This window comes from Natator depressus, chromosome 1 (assembly GCF_965152275.1).
Source record: "Natator depressus isolate rNatDep1 chromosome 1, rNatDep2.hap1, whole genome shotgun sequence".
NCBI classification, from domain to species: domain Eukaryota; kingdom Metazoa; phylum Chordata; order Testudines; family Cheloniidae; genus Natator; species Natator depressus.
This window is the reverse complement of record NC_134234.1, coordinates 32,373,600-32,399,316: the sequence shown is the minus strand read 5'-3', so window position 1 is coordinate 32,399,316 and position 25,717 is coordinate 32,373,600. Positions and strand designations below refer to the sequence as shown.

Here is a 25,717-nt window from a genome sequence, read left to right as displayed (position 1 = left end):
GAAGGAAGGAATTGGCAAGGTTTAATGGAGCAGGAGATTACATGTTCAATTTCTACCAGGTTCAGGTTGAATTGGCAACTGGACATTCCAGACTAGATGTCAGAGAAACAGCTGCAGATAATAAAAATAATAATAAATACTGAGCTCTTATTTAGTGTTTTGAATCAGTAGAACTCAAAGCAAGAGTGAATGGAGGGGAAGAAATCAGAGCAAAGAGATGAGGGAATTATTCATGTAGTAGTAACTGAAGGAATGAGAGCAGATGAAGTCAATCAGCACTGAATTGAAGCAATATACTATACACATATTAACATGGGGCCTTTGTGCCCTAGCCCTGCTTAGGGTGTTAATCTCAAGCATTTCCACATACACAAGTTGTCAGTTGTGCTGACAAGGGTCCACCATCACTCCTCATGTGCCTCTTCTGGCTTCTGAATCACCACTCCTAGTCTACAGGTGGGCTGCAATCCATTTAACCAGGGATGTGAGGTCTCAGGGTGTGCAAATTATTTTGATGTTACCTACTTTGCTGATTTTCTGGACCAGCCATTCATACATGAGACAAATGTGGGACAAGGAACGATGAGTCTCAGTCCTGTAAAATGATTAGATGTTTGCCTGTTATCTGTAGAATTAAAACAAATAATGGAAAGTACTGGAAAGAAAGACCATGGTTCCCAAGTTGGAGTAACTACACTGTCTTTATAGTAGTTACTCCAGATTTACACTGGTGTAACTGAGAGCAAAATTTGGTTCAGTTTCTCTTTCTAAATTCAGATGTGATAACTGTGGGTGAGGTAGGGAAGCAGAGAGTAATAACGGTATCCATTCCAGACTTGTATGGCTATAATGATTATACAGTACAACAAAGTAAGCTTTATGGTCTCACTTCTGCATTAAAAAGTGCACAGCAGATAACTGATGGGGAATTTTTTTTTAGTATTAAGATTTGTGTCCTCCCAAAGTGTAGGTTAAAAATGCACATCTTTTTGCGTATGAAAGCATTAATAATATCTCTCTTTCCATTCAGTCGAGGTACTGAGAATAGGTTAGCACTTCGACGACAGACAATACTCCGGGAGAAGGGCAGAAGGCTGGCCAGTCGAGGACCAGCGTACATGTTTAATGATCGTTCCACAAGCCTTTCTCTTGATGAGGAGCGTTTTTTGGATGCAGCAGAATATGGGAATGTTCCCGTGATTCGTAAAATGCTGGAAGAATGTACCTCACTAAATGTGAACTGTGTGGACTACATGGGGCAGAATGCTTTGCAGCTCGCAGTCGCCAATGAGCATCTGGAGATTACAGAACTTTTACTGAAGAAGGAGAACCTCTCCCGAGTTGGGGATGCCTTGCTCTTGGCTATTAGTAAAGGTTATATTCGGATAGTGGAAGCCATCCTAAATCATCCTGCATTTGCTGAAGGCAAGAGACTTGCATTAAGTCCCAGCCAATCAGAATTCCAGCATGATGACTTTTATGCATATGATGAGGATGGAACCCGGTTCTCCCATGATGTTACCCCAATCATTCTGGCTGCTCACTGCCATGAATACGAAATTGTCCACACCCTTCTGAGAAAAGGTGCTCGCATTGAAAGGCCACATGACTATTTCTGCAAATGCAGTGAGTGCAATCAGAAGCAAAAACATGACTCTTTCAGCCATTCTAGGTCCAGAATCAATGCTTACAAAGGTCTGGCGAGTCCTGCTTACCTCTCCTTGTCCAGTGAAGACCCGGTAATGACTGCCTTAGAACTTAGCAATGAGTTGGCTGTGCTTGCAAACATTGAAAAAGAATTCAAGGTAAGTGTATGGTCAGCAGATTCTGATTTGTACAAAATTAGAGAAGTCAGCTAAATGTGCTCCCCGCTGTTCCACTCCTTCTGGGGTAATATCTAGGAGAAACAATGTGGAATGCTAATGGTAAGGACGGATGATGCAGAGCATCAGAAATTGATGTGTCATTCACACTCTCTTTGGTAGTTGCCAGGTATTGAAGGAACATGGAGATTCTGGTACCTTCTCACCCGTAGAAGTGGTCATTCTGGGACAGGGCCATAATCACACACTCGCAGGGCAAAGTGAGGTAACTTGTACCTGTTTTGTGGACTGAGGTCTTCAATCCCCAGGAGTCTGCTTATTGCCCTATATGGGCTACCAATATTGTAATTCATAGCATGGGGAATGGGGTGATAGCACTGAGCTGCTACTCCCCTTCTTGCACGGGTGGGCGGGGACTGGGCAAACAAAGGAGGGGAATGGGCACAGCCTTGGCTTTACCCCCACTAGGCCCTGGCCCACTGAGCCTGTGCAGATGGGAAAACAAGCTGTTCCAGGGTTAGGAAGATGGTCGGCTGAGGCTGAGCATCCAGACAGTGTAGTGCAGCACTGTGGTATTGGCTGGCTTAAACAAAAAGTTACCTTACTTTATCCTCAACCCTAGGGGTGAGGTGGGTAGGGTCCTCTCCTGACTCCCACCAGGGTCTCTGTTCCCTGGTCTGGAACCCTCCTGCGGTCACTCCTGGTTCTCTGTAGCTGGCACTGGGTTGATCTCTCTCTGCTGGAGGCTGGTCTCCATGGTGCTGGATTGGCCTGGCCCAGGCAGCTAGATTTCACAGCTGTGCAAGAACTCCCTTTGGGGGCAGTGGGAGTTTAGCAGGGACTCCCTGAGCTGAGCTGCCTGGCTTCCTGCTTCCAAACCAAAAATGACACTAAACTATCTGTGTGTTTGAGTCAAGCTGTCCCCTCATTGGGCCTCAGCAGCAGTTTCTACTTCCTTTTGTCCATTCCCTGCCTCCAAGCATGCTGGGAAATGAGGTCAGAGCGCTCTGATAGCCATCATATTTGTAGTTATTCTGGTAGGGCCCCCTTAGAGACTCAGTCTGGAGCTCCAGGAGCCGGCAAACTCCAAATGTTGGGGTGGGGGGGGAGAGAGGGGAGAGGGATTACATCTACATTATGTTAATTACTCCTGATTTATGCTGATGAATGAATCTCCTGAGCGCCAGTTGGGATATAAGAGAGTTCGGTCTCTCTGGGCAAAAGGAAACTAGAGGCTGGGACAGGAGAGGTTCTGCAGGGAAACCTTAGGAATAGCGTGGCTGTTTGAGTTTGTATGTTTTGTTGTCGTTTGAGTTAACAGTAAGGTCAAAGCCTGGGAAGTGGGTATGTGTCAACAACACATGCTAGAACTAATTCTGGTCCCATTGAAGTCAGTGAATCTCACTGTCTTCAGTGGGGCCAGGATTTCACTCAGGCCATGTTTACACTACACAATTAAGTCAACCTAAGTGAGGTCGACTTAGCGCCATCACAGTAATTACTGTGGTTTTTCATGTCCACACTATCCTCCTTCTGTTGGTGGTGTGTGTCCTCTCCAGGAGCACTTGCACCATCTTAAGAGGGGCAGTGTGGGGGGCTGAGATCCCACGGAGCTCCCAACTGGGACCCAACTGCTGCCTGAACTTTCAGCTCCCTGCAGGAGGGAGCTCCATGCAGAGTGGTGATCTGAGAGCCCGAGTGGCAGCTGAGAGCTCTGCGGAGAGCCCAGAGTCCAGGCTCTCAATTCTGGGCAGCAAGGCTCCATCTCTCAGCACTGCTGGGACACACAGCTGGAACACCTCCCTCCATCCCCCAATTTCAAAACAGGGACCCTACCAGCAGTGAAACCACATGTGCAATTTCAGGGCTCCAGCTGTCAACCACGCTGATAGCCAACGGGCGATGCAAGTGTCTATAGAGCAATTAGTTCAGGCTTAGTTTGAGTAGTTCTGAACTTTACAAAATCTGCTGCAAGGCATTTAAACCAGCTCTCTAGCACCTGGCTAGATATGCAACATTCCATGGGTTGGTGCTGTATAAAATCTTTTAACTTTACTGGGCTGGAGTCAACCTTTCCTTTCTTCTAAATTGTTTGCTCTACCACCAAACTATTACCTTCACAATGTTCATAGGGCTATGGATGATATCTGACAAGCATTGTCAGAAATAAATGTACCCTGCAGTCAGGGATATCTGTGAATCAGTGGTGTTATGAAATGAACAAGATTCCTCTTTAATACCAATGTCCTCTTCAGCCAAAAAAGGTAGAGTAGGATTCTGTTTTATACTTGGATGAGGTAGGAGTGGAATATTTTAAACAAATGTGGGTGTGTTACCATTTGGCACAAATAGTTAATTGCTACAGAGTGTGGAGTTTGTCTCTCACGCATCCCTAACTCACTCATTATTACACGAAGAAAACAAGCACAGAGTATCAACCTTAAACCTGAATTTCTATCTTTCCTTCTTATATGACCTCCACTAGTGTAGTTACTCAGCATCTCACAACCTTTAGTGCATTTATCCTCTCACCACTCCTCAGAGGTAGGGAAATACTATTATCTCTCTCTTGCAGATGGGGAACTGTAGCACAGAGAGGTTAAGTCAAACCAATTACTCAACAAGGTCAAGTTCTTTTTTGTCCACATTTTTAGAGAGGTTTGTTACTTGGCTGAGTCCTTGAATGCCAGATATAACCCTAGATCAATTTACAAGGCCTAGTTATAAAAGGGTATGCAGGTATAATCTTAGATATTGCAACAAAAGCAGTTGTATTCCAATATTGAAAAGTTCATCTTTGAGTTGAAGGGTGAACACAGATTTAACCATCCTTCCTGACACTTCCAGGCAAGGGAAAAAAACATCAATTTCAACCATACTCCTCATGGAACAACAAATTTAAAAAGAGATATTAGTCTCAAAACAAGTTCTATCTGGAGTGCTACAGATTTAGGTTTTTAATTAATATGTATATATTTCCTTCTTGAGAGACATAAAATGGGTGAATCTGCTTTCCACATCCATATTAATATACAACTCGTCATGAAATTGTAAATTTTAATACTTGGCTTCTGGTATCTTCTTTGTAGAGAAACCACATTAATTTTCATTGCCACTTTATGACATATTCGAGATGCCTAGACTTAGATGACATTATTTAAAAATGTGTGTGGCTCTTTTATTTTTGAACAAATATCTAATTGAAATTAAGTGTGAAACATGAATGCAGTCATTTGGCTAATCTATCCAAGTAACAAACTGATGCTATGGTGTTGCAAAGGAATACGAAGCACTGGGCCCATGGGCTAATGAAGAACAAGCACGTTGGTGTGTGCTCTCAGAGATTATCATGGGAATCCAGAGAGTCCTGAATTTACCACAGAGAAAGTTAATCACCTGCCTTCCAGGGTGCTCCCAGATGGCAGCTACTAGAATAGGAAGGATTCTAAGTGGAAGAAGTGAATAGAGGAAAAGTTGAAAGTGGGAACAACAGGAACACTTATAATGGGGAAACGGGAACAAGTCATGGTAATACATTTTACTTTCTTTGGGTATTTTTAACACAGTAAAAAGTCATGGAGTGTTATTTTATCTGGAGACAGTCCCAAGTTTATTTAATCCTTTTATGACTTAAATGTGATTAGAAAAATCATTAAAGACATCAAAGTTTATGGATGGAGGATCTGAGTAAACATCTCAAAAGCACAAGGCCTCTACCAGGGTAGGCTGGTCTGGGAGGTGCCTGAGTGCACAGTTTAAACTTTAACTTCATCAGAGCACATTGGGATAGTGTGACAGGGGAGAAGGAAGAAAACACAGAATTAGCCTTCTGGGATGAGGAGAGTTCAAACTCATTGACAGGGATTGGACAGTTATTGGAACCCTACCACCGGAATGATGAGAGTGGAGACCCCAGGAACAGTTCAGAGGCCTGGGAGAACCTGAGACCTTGGGTGATCAGTGGGCGGGGGTTGCCAGTGGGCCCTGTCACAAAGGAAAGGGGGTGAGAGTGGGGCAAATATCCCACCATATTGCTCTTGGTGTGAATACCTGTGGGGTGAGACAGGATTAGGGGGGTGATCCTGGCCCACCAATGTAATTTTTGTGGGTGGAGAATGGTTGGACCTCATAAAGGGCTCCTGGAGAACCACCCTGGGGGTGAAGAGGACTCAAGAGAGCAGCACCTCTAATAAAATAATGAGAACCTGTGGAAGAAGAAACTTCACCAGATAAAGGGGGGAGGTGTGTGACAGAGTGCTGAGAACCAGGAGCTGAACCAGCACTGTAAATCCAGTTAGTTCCCCTGGAGAGGGCCTGAGGAGGGCAAAGGAACTAATTCGCCCATTAACAGCAAGAGTAGAAAAGGAGCACAGGAAGAAAGTGCAGGATAATGAGAGAGAGAGAGGTGGGTCAGCAGCATCAGGGTAAATGGAAATCTCTTCATGGAGAGATATCTTCTCTCTGGCAAAAGGGGATGATGAGTGTATGACACTGTTCATAGAATTGTTGCACGGGATTGTAAGAGAGTAGTGGTGGATTGAACACAACATACACAGTGGTGGTTACAAATCGGAGGTGTCAGAGCCATTTGTGCAGGAAGACAGGAGCCGAGAGCAGCTCCCTGTCACAGATAGATTATGACTTTAGGCACAACCCTGAGCCAGGTCTGGAAGATTAGCTGTGGAGTAGCCCCAGAAAGCACTGCATCCCACAGGCACCCCTGTGAGTCATGTTTGTCTCCCTACTTCCCTTTCTTTGGTGGGAGGTGGTAATGCTGTTAACCTTTGTAGCGTTATCTATAGTTATGGGTTACTTTAACCAGTTACCCACCCGAAGGTGAGGGTTGACACCTACTTTAATCTATGAGAGTTTAGCCCCCAAGATTGACAACAGTAGTGAGGTTATCAATGGAAGTGGGGTGGGGGTCTGTGATGCACAACAGAGACTACATAGTTCTCTTTCTATAATAATTACTTTTATTAGCCAACCAAACAATACACACACTGCAATCTGGTAAAGGAGAGACCAATACAGAATGCATAATTTTTCCATTACTCAGAACAGGCCTTGCAGAAAAACCCAAAGTGTTAGTCCTCATCCTCATCACCAGTGGTTGGATCCTGGTATCTCCCCTCTGCACCTGGGCACCCCAGCCAGGAAACAGCTTTTTGAATATGTTGTGCTGACAGTCATCAGGCTTCATACATATTTGTGAAGGTTTTTCCTTTTCCTTATTTGACCTTCCAGACTCCACTACTTTTGGGGAGCCCCATTTTTCATAGGCTAATTTGATAATTCCCCTTACACTCAATACCAATTTTGCCACCGTATCACCATAGTAACAGGCGGTTGGTTACCTTAAGGAAGTCTCTAATGTTTCACCCCAGTGGTCATCTTGTGGTGTCTGTATATGCATAGGCATTATTATCCAAACTCAGCAGTTATTTTCAAAACATCAGCATATCACAAACAGACAAGCTCAGCAGGTTTATTAATAATTTATTTTTGCTAATTTATTCTAAATCCTACAGCTTAATTTGGCTAAGCTAAATATCTACAGGCCTGAGGCCTGTAGGCCCTGTGTTACAACACTAATTAATACTTATATTTCACCTCTGTATCCTGATACCTTTTATCCTTGGCTTCACCTTCAAGTTATATAAATTGGAAATTGCAAAAACAGGAACAGTATTCCAAAATTCTACCCTGACCCTACCACTGGCTCACTGTGAGAGCAACTTAACTTCCATTCTTCAAGTGGGTCACACTTAAGGGATGGATGGCTATATTTTGGAAAGCATTGACTGAGGAAAGGACTAATTAGCCTAGGTGGATAACCAACTGAACATTAGCTCACAGTTTGATGTGGTGGCTAAGAAAGCAAATGATATCCTCGGGTGTGTAAGCAGGGGGATATTGAGTAGCAATAGGGAGCTGTTGGCACAACCTCAGGGGTTCCCCTGGGGAAGGCAGATCAGCACTGCATGTTGCTAACGCTGTTGCAAGCATCACAAAGCATTTTGGGGAGGGTCAAAGGTGTGAGTGAAGAGTAAGAGATTCTTTTGCAGGCTGCAAGAGGCCAAACGGGGAAGGAGAAAGAGAGCAGAGAATGGGTTAACTCAACACTGCAGCTAGCAAGCTCAGTCCAATGATAAGACTTTGGCACTAGCCAAGACTTGGCTGACAGCCAAGAGAGACGGGGGCGTGAATGTGCTCAAGCAGCCATGAGACAGAAAAACCCAACTGCATAGACCTGCAAGGCAGCGAGGCCAGCAAAGAAGAAAACAAGGTCTAAGATTGCAGAGATTGAAAACACCAGTGAGACGGCAAGAGAGGGAGCCGAGCCTTGCATCCCTGGAGCCGGGGTGTTTTGAGAAAACTGAAGACACAATGGAAAGCTGGTTTGGATTGGCACAGAGGGCACCAGGAGCAGAGGTCCCTGAACGAAGCACCCCCACAAGAAGCCCTGGACTTAAAACCCTCCTGAGAGCTGGAGCAACTTGAAGATCACTAGCGGACCCAGACAACCTGTGTGCACAGAACAGAACTCCCGTCCACGCTTCCCCCTCTTCTTCTTATGTTACACCCAGGCTTGGCCAGCCTCGCGTAATGCGTGTGTGAGTATGAAAGTGCGTTAGGGCTTGGGGTACTAATGCTTTCTTCCTTCCTCTGAGTGACATGGGAAGCACCCATCACTCTCCGCTGTTATTTTATTATTTTATTAATAAAGCTTTAAAATTTAGACACTTGGTGTGTTATGTCATCTCCTCCCTTAATGAACCTGTGGCCTCAGACTGATCACCTGATGCTTCAGACAGATTGGTAACAGCTTTCTGTCACACTGTTACCACCACTGCATATAGCATTAATGAAACCATTACTGTACTGTTCAAGTTCGGGTGCTGTACTTTTAAAAGGATGTTGAAAATTGAAAAAGTTTCAGAGAAGATCTACAACAATGATTCAAGGTCTAGAAAACTGCCTTACAGTGAGAGACAAAGGAAACACAATCTATTTAGATTTTCTCAGAGAAGGTTGAGAGGTTACTTGCTCATAGTTTGTAATTACCTCCATGGGAAGAAGATTTTTGATAGTAGAGAGCTCGTTAATCTAGCAGACAAAGGCATAACAAGATGCAATGGCTTGAAACTGAGGCAAGACCACTTCAGACTGGAAATTAGGAGGCGCTGTTTTACAGTGAGAGTAGTTAACCACTTCGTGAAATTCTATGGCTTGTGTTCTGCAGGAAGTCTGCCTAGGTAGTCATAATGGCCCTCGCCTGCTGGCCTTATAATCCATGAATTGATGGGCTGAATTCTCCATGGTTAAACTAGTGCAAACTGACTGATTTAAATGGGAGAATTTGGCTCTATATATTTTTGGTTTCAAATCACAAAAATGGGGAAAATAATATCTATTTCAGAGGGTCTTAATTTATAATGTTCATAAAGAACTTTGAGAACTACAAATAAAAGGAGTATATACATGCCCAGTGCTCTTCTTCTCATTCCTCTCCTGTGGCTAGTTGGTGAATAGTCTCTCAGAAAGTCAACTCGTAGCATTGAAGGAGGAAAATGGTTTCTCATGAGTTATGTGTGAACAGCTATTAATTTTCTTTTTTCCCCCTCTCCAGAATGATTACAAAAAATTGTCTGTGCAATGCAAAGATTTTGTAGTTGGACTCCTCGATTTGTGCAGAAATACTGAAGAAGTGGAAGCTATTTTGAATGGAGATGTGGAGATGAGCCATAATAGTGGAGAACATGGTCGTCCCAGCCTTAGCCGCTTAAAACTTGCCATTAAGTATGAAGTCAAAAAAGTAAGCCCTTGTATTAATAAAATAGTTGTTTAAATGAGTGGCAGTCTTATTAACATATGGTTACTTGAACTAGCTGTGTACATTATTTGCAGGTTTTGCATTTATTTATTTAACCAATGAGAGATAATTAATCCATCTTCTAAAACAAAATCATTGGATATAGTTAATTAAAATGTACAATGTAGTATATTGGCCCTATAATAATACATACATATTTATGTCAAACTTTAATGCCGTATTCACAGAGAATTTGCCTCCTGAGAAAGGCCAATTTTTATTTGCTCTAGAAAATTTGAAAGATGTATGCAAATCTAGGTAGCTTACAAAATACCAGAATTAATCAGCATAGATGATCTGGGGATCAGTCTGGAAGCCATGCATAGGCTCCAGCTTGGTTAGAACCATGGCCACCAGTCTCCTCAATGACCCAAGCTGAAATGAATATATCATCTCCGTGCTATGGCCCCTTCATCAGCTCCTGGTTCACTTCTGTTGCCAGTTTAAGGCCTTGGTCTGGATCTTGAATGCACTCAGTAAGTCAGGACCCAACTACATTAGTAGATGCTTCTTCACCTTTACTCTTTTGGATAACTATGCTTCTCCTGGACAGTGAAGCTCATAATGTCCAGGACGAAGTGTGTGTGAACCAGAGATAAAGTTTTTTTTATTCAAGGGGATTCACCTGTTAAATTAACTTCCAAAGGAGATTAGACTAATGCAGAATCTGACCATTTTTAGAGCAAGCTGCAAGACCTATGATAAAGCTTTCCCACCATGACAAAAAGAATTACAGCTACACAGTGAAAAACAAATAAAACTCACCAACATCTAATAACCAGGAAAGGCAGAAGAGATGGAATTCTATGAAATCCAGTAGGGACCCACAGTACCCATCCAGTTTACCTGGGCAGAAATAGAGCCCTTTTATGCAGATCTAATTGATCTGTTTCTTTTGGAAATCCTAAAATAGTTAGGTGTGTACATGGTGTGCCTGGATGGACTTTGAACTGTTATTGAACAATGTCTCCTACATATTAAACGTGGAAGGGTTTTATTTCATCATTAGTCATTTACTCTCTCTACTTATCCCTACTATTTTTCTTTAGCAGACATTAGTTCTGATTTAGCCACTTTAATTTGGAAAATGTCCATTGTAAAACTCTGAGTTCTTGAGTAAATATTACAGGTTTGGGTTTATAGTTTATTACAGACCAGGTAAAGGAAATCCCCATCCATTTATACCTCAGTTTCCAGTATACCTTTTACAATGTCACAGAGCTTGGATGGAAAAGAGGGCTGTGTTTTACACTTCCTCATTTTACAGAATTTGTCTACCTGACCTAGAATGATTTGTCATAGAATGATGAAGAACAGTTAGTGACTGCCTGCACCAGTAACTGCTGTTCCTCGTTTTCAATAAAAGAACTGATATTTTTCATGTGAACATTTTGTGTATTCCTTGTTTCATGACTGAAAATTGTATATTGTCATCTACAGTACAGGACACAAAGGCAACAACTTTTAGGGCATCAGAAATGAGAGCATCAGGAATATAAATGTCAGCAGATTGTGTAGCTATTCCCAGTACAATGAACTGGGAACAGGTATATTTATATTTTTTAAAAGAGAAAGACACACACACCCCACTCCACTCCACATGCATCTCCATCTGGGGAGAGCACAAGCAACACATGACAGATGTGTAGTCACCTTGCTTAATGTACTACAAGGAAGTGCTCAGATATCTCGGTGATGAGCATTGTATAAAAACCTGAATAGAATAGATCCAGTTAGTTCCTGTGCATTATGCTCAGATTGAGGCTGATTCTTTGCTACTGAATACTATCTAAATGCCATAGTAATATCTTTAAAATAATGGTAAATGATAGCCATTAATAATTAGTATTTATCATGTGTACTGCTCGATTTATGATGACTTTAATGCCTTTCATCGTCCAGATTTTCTAGAGCTAGATGGAGAATTTGTACCCATTTGAAATGCAAATGTTGAAATATCACGTATGCAATTTGTAAAATTAAAGTTAGATAAGTATTTGGAAATTCATGTTGTGCTATACTATATAATCTGTATGCTCATACTCCAGTTTAGAACATCCAGGGGAAAAAGGTGTGTCCATGTAAGTATATTATTTAAGAACAGAGGGTGACTTCTGCTTGCCTAGGAGAAGTACACTGACTTTACATCTATTTTATACTCTCCTCCAGGAGTGTTGTATGTGAGCCAGGAGGTAATTGTCCTATTCTGTACTCAACACTGGTGAGGTGTCAGCTGGAGCTGTCCAGTTTGGGGCACCACACTAAGAAAGATATGGACAAATTATAGTGAGTGTAGAGGAGAGCAACAAAAATGCTAAAATGTTTAGAAACCATGACCTATGAGGAATGGTTAAAAAGACTGGGTGTAAAGAGGTTGGTGATCAGTTGTTATCCATGTCCATTGAAGGTAGGACAAGAGATAATGGGCTTCATCTACAGTGAGGGAGATTTAGGTTAGATATTAGGAAAAACTTCCTGACTATAAGGGCAGCTAAGTACTGGAATAGGCTCTAATAGAAGTTGTGGAATCCCTGTAATTGGAGATTTGTAAAAACAGCTTTTTAAGAACAGACAAATGTCATTTAGGGATGGTCTTGGTATATTTGGTCCAGCCTTAGTCCGTGGGGATGGACTAGATGACCTCTCAAGTTCCCTTCCAGCCCTAGGTTGCTCTGATTCTGCATGATTCTCTTTTAATTGTATCTTGATGACAAATTTTCCTAGCATAAAGTCTTTTGTGAAAAATTGGAGTATCATAATCATTGGCACAAAGGAATTAACCATAGAAATCGTGTTTTTTTTTCTTAACCAGAATTATTTTGAGGGATGCAGGGATCTCACATTCCTAAAATTATTCACATTGGAACCTCTTGGTGTAGAAAGACTCCATGGTGCCCCCAGTGCCAGGCCAGATCCTGATGCTACTGAAGTCAATGGCAACATTCCGATAGGCTGTAATGGGACCAGGATTTAGATTGCTGTTTTAAAATTCATTAAACTCATCAATACTCTCACTTTGCAATAAAATAGCATTTAAACTGTGAATAGAGCAACTTGATTCAGTGTCTCATTTCTTATTTTTTTCCCATTTCACATCACTATATTGCAATGAAATAATATAACATACATAACAATAAAACATACATTTGAGATGAAGTTAAAGGCATAAGCAAAGGCATTCTGTTGAAACTTGAACAGATGAAATGAAATTTCCCCTAGTTAGAAGAATGAGTTGGTTTTTTAAAAAAGTTTTAACTAGCCACACAGATTCCAGTGTGATTTTAGGACCAGTTTAGCCAAAATTCCTGCCATGAATAGCAGTGTGCCTGCATTCTAGGGAGATTATGCTTATCAAAGAGAGCAGATTGCCATTTTATACTACTGTACACTCTGATAGTGCTCTGAATGTTAACTGAGTTGTTGTTATTCCTACATTCTACATCAATTTCAGATGGCTAATATTTTATTTAGTGGTATTCTGACAATAATGTTCCTTTTTTGTGTTCCTTTTCTTTGTCATAGTTTGTAGCACATCCAAACTGCCAGCAACAACTTCTGTCAATCTGGTATGAAAATCTCTCAGGTTTACGTCAGCAGACCATGGCAGTGAAGTTTCTAGTTGTTCTTGCAGTTGCCGTAGGGCTGCCATTCCTGTCAGTGGTTTACTGGATTGCTCCATGCAGCAAGGTTAGTCTGTACAGTCTTGTAAGTGCATCTGCATGCAAGTTTCTAATTTGGCAAAGATAAAACATATATATAAATTACTGATGCACTAAGCAAAGCTTCAGTGGCGTGTTATTTAATGCCAGATTGTAATGGAATAGCTGCAGGATTACACACTCAGACATTCGCAATAAAAACAAGTAAATTCATCATGTGGAATGTAATGAATACTAAATGAAAAAACTGATCAGGGAGGGAAGGAAGTATTGCCTTGTAGAAACATTAATATAGAAACAATGAATCAAAGTACTCTTCATTTTGTTGCCGTGCTGTTAAATAAATATATTGTAGCTAGATTATTTAACAAAAACTAATTAATACATTTATGGGGCTTGAGGGAAGAACATTACAAAAAATTAAATACTTGTTTAGTGAGAAATTGCCCATCAGAGTATTAGGACAGTGATAGTAAGCACTGCAATTAGCAGGTTTTCTTCCTTCTCCCTTGTGTTATCCAGGTTACCAGCTATCTACAAACGGGAATATGTTTATTATTCATGGAAGAATATGTGGCCCTGATTCTGAGAAATACTGAGTGCCCTCAGATAGAAGGGTGGACTAAGCTGATGCTGTGGATAGATGCCATTCAAATAAAATAAAGATAGGAAGCAAATCATAACCGCATGTCAGAATAACATAACCCTCTTAAATTCACATCAAGCTAATACTACCATCATTAGAACCCACCTTTAACTAAAATTCAGAATTAAAACCACTTAGTTAGCTACCCATTTTATGATTTCACACAGGATAAAATGTCACCTTTGTTTATATTTACTGCCCACAAATCATCAATACAAATTGTCCAAATATCTGCCCAACACAGATGTGCATATGTCTGAAATTAATGATCTTCGTGTGTTCCATTAATGTAGTGCGGTGTAAATCCATTGAAGTGAATGAAACTATTCTGGGCACACTGGTGTAACTGAACTGAATTTAGTGTGATAATTTTTGAATGGAATTGAGGGTTGTATAAGAAAGCTATGTACAGTGGATGAAATCCTGGCCCCATTGGCATCAATGGGGTCAGAATTTCACCCTACAGTGTAGGCCTTCTCCACGGCCTTGACATGAAAAGATCCCTGGGATGAGCTGACGAAAGGCCTTAGAAAATTCAAACCACTTTTTAACACCAACACAATAAATTCTGTTGTTACCAAGAAAGCTGTGCTTAAATGACCATCTGATTGCATCTCTCACTGCTACAACCTGCGGGCTTGTCAAGATAATGTTAAGGCTCATTTCATTTCATGAATTTTTTCAAAGCAGCCACATGCTACAGGTCTTTTCTGCATACATTTACAAAACATTGTTACTTTGATTTGGCCTTTAGAGCTGAATGTCAGTTTGGATGATCCATGTTGCAGAATCTATTTCCAAAATAGATATGCCCAAACTCTCCCATCCCCTAGAGTTTTGCTTTTGTTTAGAATATCTATTTTAGCTGGTCACTGATTCAAAGTTTCCACCCTGGGGTATTTTAGTTCTCCTGCTGTCATAAGAGGTAAAGGGGACACCTTAAAGTTAAAATTATACATTGTAAATAAACAAATTTATTATGATTAACAACTTAGATTTTTAAAAGTATATCCAGTTTCCTTAACTTGTTGTTTATTTATTTATTTATTTGCATTTCTCTCAGGACAATAAACATCAATTTAGACAGTTCCATTTTTGTTTATGTTCCCAACGGTTTTTATAACTCTTTTTTCTTTACACATGCCATCAGATTCATACTGCTTCAGCGTTTTTGTTTCAAACATTGCAGGGAAGTGTGTATTTGTTGTTTTGGTTTTTGTTGTTGTTAAAAGGCCTTCTTTTTATTGGATCGTAAAATCGTTTTGATTGGTCTTTGGTTTTAGAAAATCTGTTTCTGCATAGCTTTTTTTCTCCAGTTTCAGTTGACAGAATCCATTTAAAATTTAAACTCCTGTTCTGTTTTACAACTGTCTTCCCTCCTCTTGATAGATCTGTTTAATGATTTTGTTACATTTTATACTGTGAATGGGCAAGCTGGCCCACACTTTTCTAACTGTTACAGTTGTTGCTCTGCTTCAGTTTTATTTTAGAGACATGCCTCCTAGTTTTTAATAGTTAAAATAAAAATTACCTCCTTGAAGACCAAATTGGAGTTTTCCTCTCCTAGCACGGGGTTTACCCTTGAAAAGTAAAGGTACCAGAGCAGTTCCAGGGGACTGAGAGACAGAATACTGTTCTTCTGACAAACCAATCTATGGATGGGTGGGTGGAATTTTGTAACACTTTTGTCCTCAACTATCTATGAAGTGGCCTCTAAGGCATCATCTTTTCTGGCTTTTACCTCATGGGTCACTTTGGTTTATAGATGTCCCACAACAGCTGAAGTGAGAGGGAAAATGACCACAGCACATAGGTATTTTTGAAATTCCTATGCCGTGGCTGTGAGAGAGGCAAAGGAATCATTATTCAATCCATTGATCTATTTCGTGGGGCAGATAGCTTAGTTAATCTGAGTCACCTCCGCTCAGTTGCTGAATTGAGTATCTCCTAATGTGAGGAAATTTTTTGATGTTGCTAATAAAATTGAGTGAATTTGGTCAGAATTGCCCAACTCCCTGGAAGTAAAGCAGATATTTGAGGGGGAAAAGTCACATTTTATTTGCTTGACTTTCAGCCAGTGTCCCTTTCTGAAGTGTAGAAAGTGCTGGGAATACTTCAGCCATCAATTTGTGCTTGAGACTGATGTTGTTGGCTAGTGAAGGCCAGTAGAGAAGTACTGTTACCTTGTATCATTTTTAGTTGAGAATATAAAAAATGTTCAAGTGAGACAGCCCTCAGTATCTGCTCATATCTGAGGCTGTGTCATAAATATAAAGGGAAGGGTAATCACCTTTTTGTATACAGTGCTATAAAATCCCTCCTGGCCAGAGACAAAACCCTTTCACCTGTAAAGGGTTAAGAAGCTAAGATAACCTTGCTGCCACCATGTCAAGGTTCCTTCCCCACTTTGAACTCTAGGGTACAGATGTGGGGACCTGCATGAAAGACCCCCTAAGCTTATTCTTACCAGCTTAGGTTAAAAACTTCCCCAAGGTACAAACTTTATCTTGTCCTTGAACCATATGCTACCACCACCAAGCGTTTTAAACAAAGAACAGGGAAAGAGCCCACTTGGAGATGTCTTCCCCCAAAATATCCCCCCAAGCCCTACAGCCCCTTTCCTGGGGAAGGCTTGATAAGAATCCTCACCAATTTGTACAGGTGAACACAGACCCAAACCCTTGGATCTTAAGAACAATGAAAAATCAATCAGGTTCTTAAAAGAAGAATTTTAATTAAAGAAAAGGTAAAAGAATCACCTCTGTAAAATCAGGATGGTAAATACCTTACAGGGTAATCAGATTCAAAACAGAGAGAATCCCTCTAGGCAAAACCTTAAGTTACAAAAAGACACAAAAACAGAAATATACATTCCATCCAGTACAGCTTATTTTACCAGCCATTAAACAGGGATTTTATAGCATTGAATACAGAAAGGTGGTTACCCTTTCCTTTATATTTATGACAGGACTGATCCCTGCGGGACCCCACTTGTTATGCTCTTCCAGCATGACTGTGAACCACTGATAACTACTCTCTGGGAATGATTTTCCAACCAGTTATGCACCCACCTTATAGTAGCTCCATTTAGGTTGTATTTCCCTAGTTTGTTTATGAGAAGATCATGTGAGACAGTATCAAAAGTCTTACTAAAGTCAAGATATTCCACATCTACCTCTTCCCCACCTATCCACAAGGTTTGTTACCCTGTCAAAGAAAGCTATCAGGTTGGTTTGACATGATTTGTTCTTGACACATCCATGATAACTATTACTTATCACCTCATTATCTTCTAGGTTTTTGCAAATTGATTTCTTAATTATTTGCTCCATTATCTTTCTGGGTACAGTAGTTAAGATGACTGGTCTGTAATTCCCTGGGTTGTCCTTATTTCCCTTTTTATAGATGGACACTGTATTTGCCCTTTTCCAGTCTTCTGGAATGTCTCCTGTCTTCCATGACTTTTATGGATCTGGGTATCCCATCATTTTCACATGCACTTCCTTTGCAACATGGAAAGCTCATGTTGCAGGGGAGGACTCTATATGTCTCTCATATCACTGCTTTGGAAAGCATACTCTTCCCCCAGGTACTGAGAATATTTCCTCTGTAGAACTCTCAGCCCATGGTGACGTGGCCGTGAGAATTTTGGCTTCATATTCAGATCCCCCATTATGTTGCCACTAACTCACTGGGCTGGCTCAATTACTTAGTCTTAAAAAGCCAGATTCTGCCCTTAGTTACATCTGTGCAACTCTAATGAAGACACTAGAGTTGCTCGGATGTAATCGAGGACAGAATTTGACCCATACAAAATGTCATGAAATAAAATACTGTCCTATAGGATCAAATTCTGCTCTCAGTTACGCTGATGTCAATGGAGTGAATGAATTTACGTAATGAGAAAAAATATTTTAGTAAGTATGGTCTAAGGATTGAACTATGTGACTGTGTATAGAAATGGCAAGAAGATTGATGCTGTAAGAATTGGCATTGTCGATTCTGTAGAAAATGTATTTGCCCTCTTAGTCATTACTGAATCAATGTCTCCAGATATTGTTAAGGGGCACAGTAAATTGGAAGGTGCTGCCCTCTGGATAACACTTAAAACAATTCCTGATCATTTATGGCCATTACTATCCCATGGCTCTTGTTTTGTTTGGGTTGAAATGTAAATGTCAGTATATTTGCTAAACTCCAGTACAGGTAATTACATGTTTCCTACCTAAAATTCTTTCTGTAGTTTCAATTGGATATACCTGATTCTTGTTATAAACTCTATTTCAGTTTGCTGTGATTTAAACTACCTTTGCTGGTACCTTGACTATAGTTTTAAGCAGTGACTGTTTCAGCACAGAGGTGGGCTGCATTCAGTGGCACAGAGGTGAGGTGATTCCTATAACTACATATGCACTTTGTAAAGTGGGCTAAAATGGATTCTTCTGGGTGAACAGTGCTATATAAAAGTAGTGCTGTATCATCATCATTACCTCGTAGCAAACCTCATTTCCTACTCTGTCCCCAAATCTACTCTAGCGACACCATCAGAGGACCCAACCACATCAGCCACACTATCAGAGGCTCATTCACCTGCACGTCTACTAATGTTATATGTGCCATCATGTGCCCGCAATGCCCCTCTGCCATGTACATTGGCCAAACTGGACAGTCCCTACGTAAAAGAATAAATGGACACAAATTAGACATAAGAAATGGTAACATACAAAAGCCAGTAGGAGAACACTTCAATCTTCCTGGACATTCTATAACAGATTTAAAAGTAGCTATACTTGAACAAAAAAGCTTCAGAAACAGACTTCAAAGAGAAACAGCAGAACTAAAATTCATTTTCAAATTTAACACCATTAATTTGAGCCTGAATAGGACCTGGGAGTGGCTGGCTCATTACAAAAGCAGCTTTGCCTCTCCTGGAATTGACACCTCCTCATCTATTATTGGGAGTGGACTACATATACCCTGATCGAATTGTCCCTGTCAACACTGGTTCTCCACTTGTGAGGTAACTCCCTTCTCTTCATGTAGTATAATATAATAATGTATACACTATACTAATGCTTGCATCTGTAATTTTTACTCCATGCATCTGAAGAAGTGGTTTTTTACCCACAAAAACTTATGCCCAAATAAATCTGTTAGTCTTTAAGGTGCCACCGGACTCCTTGTTGTTTTTGTGGATACAGACTAACACGGCTACCCCCTGATACTTGATTATCATTACCTGTGACTGAGAGACATTGGAAATGAAAGGGAAGTAAGAACTGGAGTTATATACAGATCAATAATTTGGGCCATATTTGTCCAATATAAACATCTATAGAAAATTGTAGTAAAGAAATTATATTTGCTTATGATATAGAACTGGCAGATGCACTTAAATGTAGTGAAATGTAAGAATACATATTTTAACATGCAGAGAAAACTAGGCATATAACTTGTGTTATAGAAAGGAACAATCAGTTGCACACGTACAAAATGGGAAATGACTGCCTAGGGAGGAGTATTGTGGAAAGGGATCTGGGGATCATAGTGGATCACAAACTAAATATGGGTTAACAGTATCAGGGGACAGCCACTCCTTGTTGTTTTTATCAGTTAACAGTGTAACGCTATTGCAAAAAAGCAATCATCATTCTGGGATGTATCAGTAGGAGTGTTGTAAGCAAGACAGGAGAAGTAATTCTGCCACTCTACTATGCGTTGGTAAGGCCTCAGCTGGAGTATTGTGTCCAGTTCTGGGTGTCATATTTCAGGAAAGATGAGGACAAATTGAAAAAAGTCCAGAGGAAACCAACAAAAATGATTAAAGGTCTAGAAAACATGACCTGTGAGAAAAGAATGAAAAAAAATGGGTTTGTTTGGTTTGGTGAAGAGAAGACTGAGAGGGGGACATAACAGTTTTCAAGTACATAAAAGTTTGGGTCTTGCCCATATGCTTAGAGTTTGACTGATCTCCATATTTGGGGTCAGGAAGGAATTTTCCTCTGGGTCAGATTGGAAGAGCCCCTGGGGAGCTTTTCACCTTCCTCTGCAGCAGTGTAAATGGTGAATTCTCTGTAACTTGAAGTCTTTCAACCATGGTTTGAGGACTTCAGTAACTCAGCCAGAGGTTAGGGGTCTATTACAGGAGTGGGTGGGTGAGGTCTGTGGCCTGCAATGTGCAGGAGCTCAGACTAGATGATCACGATGGTCCATTCTGACCGTAAAGTCTATGAATCTATGCTGTTACAAGAGGAGGGTTCTCCTTAACCACTGAGGATAGAACAAGAAGCAACGGACTTAAATTGCAGCAAGGGAGGTTTAGATTGGACATTAGGAAAAAAACTTCCTGTCAGGGTAGTTAGGCACTGAAACAAATTGCCTAGGGAAGTTATGGAATCTCCATCACTGGAGGTTTTTAAGAACAGGTTAGTCAGACTCCTGTCAGGAATGGTCTAGTTATTACATAGTGCTGCCTTGGGTGCAGGGAACTGTACTAGATGGCCTCTTGAGGTCCCTTCCAGTTCTACATTTATATTATTCTATTATTATCAGAGCCAGCAACCAATGCCTATTTCACTAGTCTCTGGGATGTATATTCATTGCAACGATGATAAGGTTAAAACAAAGCAAAAAGATCCTGTCCTCATAATGGCTCATGCTACCAAACACGACAGGAGAAAGATCCATATTTATGGGGGAAGAAACTTTAAAACTTTTAGCACAAATTCTAGAAGGTATACATATAAACATCCCAAACCAAAGGAAATCACTGTCATCATCATGCATTTTTATTACAATAGCACCCTCAAGTCCTAAACAAATCAAAAGGCGTTGCCCCTACCCCATAGAGCTTACAGTCTAGCTCTAATTGCTGTTCTGTCCTGACATCATTTATAAGGATCAATATTCCCAAACTTCCAGCATAAGGCCGGTGGGAACATCCATAGCTCTCAGGGGTTTTGGTAATCCAGTAAAATCAGATCATCTGAGGACAAGAGATACAGGCAGAGTAGGCACATTGAGCAAAAATATCTCCAGAACCAAAGTGAATTTTGCATGTTCTCCATTTTGAATAGAGAAAATAACACTGGAACCAGTAATATATTTAAAAGCAGAATGAACTTTTGAAGTGCCCATCATTAAGTAACTTTCTTTTTACTAAAGACGCCATAAAGTCAATAGATCACAACTTATTTATTGACTTACATTTGTAGTAAGTACATAAAAGAGCACCTAACCAAAGCCCTTGACAAACTCTTGAAAATACAATTAATCCATTAACAGACTGGCATTTACTCACGGATGGCTCTACCCCAGAAACAGTGTGAACATAAACATATAATAAACTCACCATTGGAATCTCCAACCTTATCCTGTCTTATCCCTCAGTTCCCTACAGCCAAGTGTGCTCTGAAGGTAGGGACTTGAACCCATATCTCCTAACTCCCAGGTTAATGCCCTAACCAATGGACCATCCTTCCCCTCCTATACCAAAAAGCTCCTTCTTAGCTGCCTCCACTGACTGCAGCTGTGGGACTATGTCACAGGGAGAGATATCGCCTCTGAGATAGGTAGGTGCCAGAGAGTTTTATGGGAAAAAATAAGTACCTTAAAAATCAACCTGGAAACCAATAAACAGCCAATGGAGATCGGAGAGCACTAGTTTAATATGCTCACAAAATGACTCACCACTTAAAAGCAAGTGCCAAAACCTGCACCGGCTGCATTCTGTGGATGGATTTCAATTGTAGCCTCATGCAGAGTATGTCACTCTAATTTCAAGGTGAGAAAGGGATGAATGACAGTTACAAGGACCACAGCTGAAATAAATGGGCATAGCCTCCAGGTCATCTGGAACTGAAGGAAAGCTGACCTAGTCATAACAGCAACTGGCTCCTCTGTGAGCAGCTGGGTGTCTAACCGGACCCTCCTATTGGGAATCCAATCCACAAATGCAGGACACATGCCCTCCTGTCACATCTTCCAATTGCTTCCCTCAGCCAGCCTCCAACTTGAGGTGATTGAGTCTCAGCCAGTTTACCCTCATCCATGGCCCAATCTCACCTAGACACCGAGAAATGTAAATTACCACTCCAGCTGGATCAGTGGAGATGGAGGTATAAAGTTGTCTGTCATCTCTATACTGAAGACACCAGAGCCTATATCTCCTCACTAACCCTCCTACCAGCTTCCAGTACACATAAATCACCTTCAGACTGGAATAGCGGCCTGTCATAAATATAAAGGGAAGGGTAACCACCTTTCTGTATACAGTGCTATAAAATCCCTCCTGGCCAGAGGCAAAACTCTTTCACCTGTAAAGGGTTAAGAAGCTAAGATAACCTTGCTGGCACCTGACCCAAAATGACCAATGAGGGGACAAGAAACTTTCAAATCTGGAGCCCGGGGGGAGGGGGGGGAGACAAAGGGTTTGTCGGTCTGTGTGATGATTTTGCCGGGAACAGATCAGGAATGCAGCCTTACAACTCCTGTTAAGTTAGTAAGTAATCTAGCTAGAATATGCATTAGATTTCCTTTTGTTTAATGGCTGGTAAAATAAGCTGTGCTGAATGGAATGTATATTTCTGTTCTTGTGTCTTTTTGTAACTTAAGGTTTTGCCTAGAGGGATTCTCTCTGTTTTGAATCTGATTACCCTGTAAGGTATTTACCATCCTGATTTTACAGAGGTGATTCTTTTACCTTTTCTTTAATTAAAATTCTTCTTTTAAGAACCTGGTTGATTTTTCATTGTTCTTAAGATCCAAGGGTTTGGGTCTGTGTTCACCTGTATAAATTGGTGAGGATTCTTATCAAGCCTTCCCCAGGAAAGGGGCTTTAGGGCTTGGGGGGATATTTTGGGGAAAGACATCTCCAAGTGGGCTCTTTCCCTGTTCTTTGTTTAACACGCTTGGTGGTGGTAGCATACGGTTCAAGGACAAGACAAAGTTTGTACCTTGGGGAAGTTTTTAACCTAAGCTGGTAAGAATAAGCTTAGGGGGTCTTTCATGCAGGTCCCCACATCTGTACCCTAGAGTTCAGAGTGGGGAAGGAACCTTGACAGGTCCTGAGTCCGGTTCTGTTTAATATCTTCATCACTGATTTAGATAATGTCATAGAGAGTACACTTATAAAGTTTGTGGATGATACCAAGCTGGAAGGGGTTGCAAGTGCTTTTGGAAGATAGGATTAATATTCAAAATGATCTGGACAAACTGGAGAAATGGTCTGAAGTAAATAGGATGAAATTCAGTAAGGACAAATGCAAAGTACTCCACTTAGGAATGAAAAATCAGTTGCACACATACAAAATGGGAAATGACTGCCTGGGAAGGAGCACTGCGGAAAGGGATCTGGGGGTCATAGCGGATCACAAGCTAAATATGAGCGAACAGTGTAACACTGTTGCAAAAAAAGAAAACTTCATTCTGGGGCGTATTAGCAGGAGTATTGTAAGCAAGACACAAGAAGTAATTCTTCCGCTCTACTCCGCGCTGATTAGGCCTCAACTGGAGTATTTTGTCTAATTCTGGGTGCCACATTTCAGGAAAGATGTCCACAAATTAGAGAAAGTCCAGAGAATAGCAACAAAAATGATTAAAGGTCTAGAAAACATGACCGATGAGGGAAGATTGAAAAAAATTGGGTTTTTTTAGTCTGGAGAAGAGAAGACTGAGAGGGGACATGATAATAGTTTTCAAGTACATAAAAGGTTGTTACAAGGGAGGAGGGAGAAAAATTGTTGTTCTTAACCTCAGCGGATAGGAGAAGAAGCAATGGGCTTAAATTGCAGCAAAGGCAGTTTAGGTTGGACATTAGAAAAAACTTCCTAACTGTCAGAGTGGTTAAGCACTGGAATAAATTGCCTAGGGAGGTTGTGGAATCTCCCTCACTGGGGGTTTTTAAGAGCAGGCTGGGCAAACACCTGTCAGGAATGGTCTGGATAATACTTAGTCCTGCCTTGAATGCAGGGGATTGGACTAGATGACCTCTTGAGATCCCTTCCAGTTCTATGATTCTATAAGAGAAGCTTGGAGGGATCACACTAAAAAGCATGTCCACTACCTTTTTGCCAGCAACTTTTTTGTTCCTTCCTCACCATTGGAAAGTGTAATTTCCCTTTTCTATATCTGTGTCATCTACCAAGATTTATGGTCCAATCTTATGTGATGCTGCATGCCCTCAACTCCTATTAAATTCAGTGCATATTCCGTGCAGTAAGCTCTAATTTCAAGCCCTGTCTTTCTGTTTCCCCATTCTGTCCCTAATTAATGTTTTCTGCCCTGCATCTTCTCCACAGGTAGAGTCAAAGTCACAGAACTTCTATTCCTAGACCAGCTCTAGTCACTTCCCAAATGTAGGTGTCAAAAATAACTCCCAGACTGTCTGTAGCCTATTTTATTTCCAGTGAGTTTTTAATTACATCTAGTAAAGATTTTTTCTGTTTTTTGGTGAGTGGGGGGCTTTGTCAATCTTTTAGATTTTTTTTTCATTTCTTGATCAGCTATTCTGGCATTAACCTGATTTCCTTCAATATTTCTGCTTCTTCCCTGGGAATGTCTCTTTCTGGCATCTGTCTCCCAGTCCCATCCTCATTTGTGAACACAGGCAGATAATGCATGTAAAAGGACACTGTCAAGGTATTTTGTTTATCATTCTCAAAATCTGTTTTACTCACTGTTGTTCATAACCCCCCGAGGGGAAGTTTGAAAATAAAACCTGTAGGAGGTATCCTTTTACTTCACACTGCACACAGAATAAACTGATGCTCTAGGGCAGGGGTTCTCAAACTGGGGGTCAGGACCCCTCAGGGGGTCACAAGGTTCTTTCATGGAGGGTCACGAGCTGTCAGTGTCCACCGCAAACCCCACTTTGCCTCCAGCATTTATAATGGTGTTAAATATACACAAAGTGTTTTTAATTCATAAGGAGGGGTCACACTCAGAGGCTTTCTATGTGAAAGGGGTCACCAGTACAAAAGTTTGAGAAGTACTGTTCTAGGGCACCTCATGAGGCTGAGGAAATTGATTATTTTTAGGAAAAAGACAAAGTAATTTTATGGGGGTTTGGAAATAGATAATGAATTGCATGGATTTGCAAAAGGATATAGAAGAGTAGAGAGGTCAAATTTGGGGCCTACTAACCTTGACAGTGTTCCTTTAATAATAATATTTTTATACATGACTATCTTTTTCAGTAAGTTATCTGTGTTTTATCGACCCTACTACTGTATCCTTCACTGACCTCTTATTCCTTGTTTATTTAAACTTCACTTTGATGTTGGCTGAAGTCTGACCTTTAAATAATAATTTCAAATAACTACTTATAGTAAATAATGCTTGCGGCCTCTCCTTACCTTTTTCGGTGGCCACCAATACTAACTATTTCAGCCAATGACCCCTTGAGGCTTGCTTTGAATTCTTCACCTATTTTGGCAAATACAGTGGCTGTCATGACCCTAAATAACAGATAGGCATTTTGTGCCCAGCATGCAACTGGATTAATTCCTTAGGACTGATGAGAGGAATGCAAGAAGTTACCAATCCCTTTAAAATAGATATTTTAATAGCCTAGATGGGTGTGGGCTTACATGAATTTTCAGTTTTGTTTAGTGTCATGCTAAATCAATCTAAATGTCTGTTCAAGGTTTAGTCATGTCTGTTGGTGGGTGTTTAAGGAAATTTCCATTAAGAGAATCAAGAAAGAATGTAAGAA

At 40.8% G+C, this 25,717-nt stretch overlaps 1 protein-coding gene across 1 annotated transcript in view; it reads left to right on the top strand.

Annotated features, from left to right (window-relative positions):
- Positions 1-25,717, top strand: part of TRPC6 (transient receptor potential cation channel subfamily C member 6) — a 176,118-nt gene that overhangs the window by 111,459 nt on the left and 38,942 nt on the right. Inside the window, exons 2-4 of the mRNA XM_074943216.1 lie at positions 1,031-1,805; positions 9,457-9,642; positions 13,222-13,386. Of these exons, the coding sequence (XP_074799317.1) occupies positions 1,031-1,805; positions 9,457-9,642; positions 13,222-13,386 (1,126 nt within the window). The remainder of the gene's footprint in view (positions 1-1,030; positions 1,806-9,456; positions 9,643-13,221; positions 13,387-25,717) is intronic.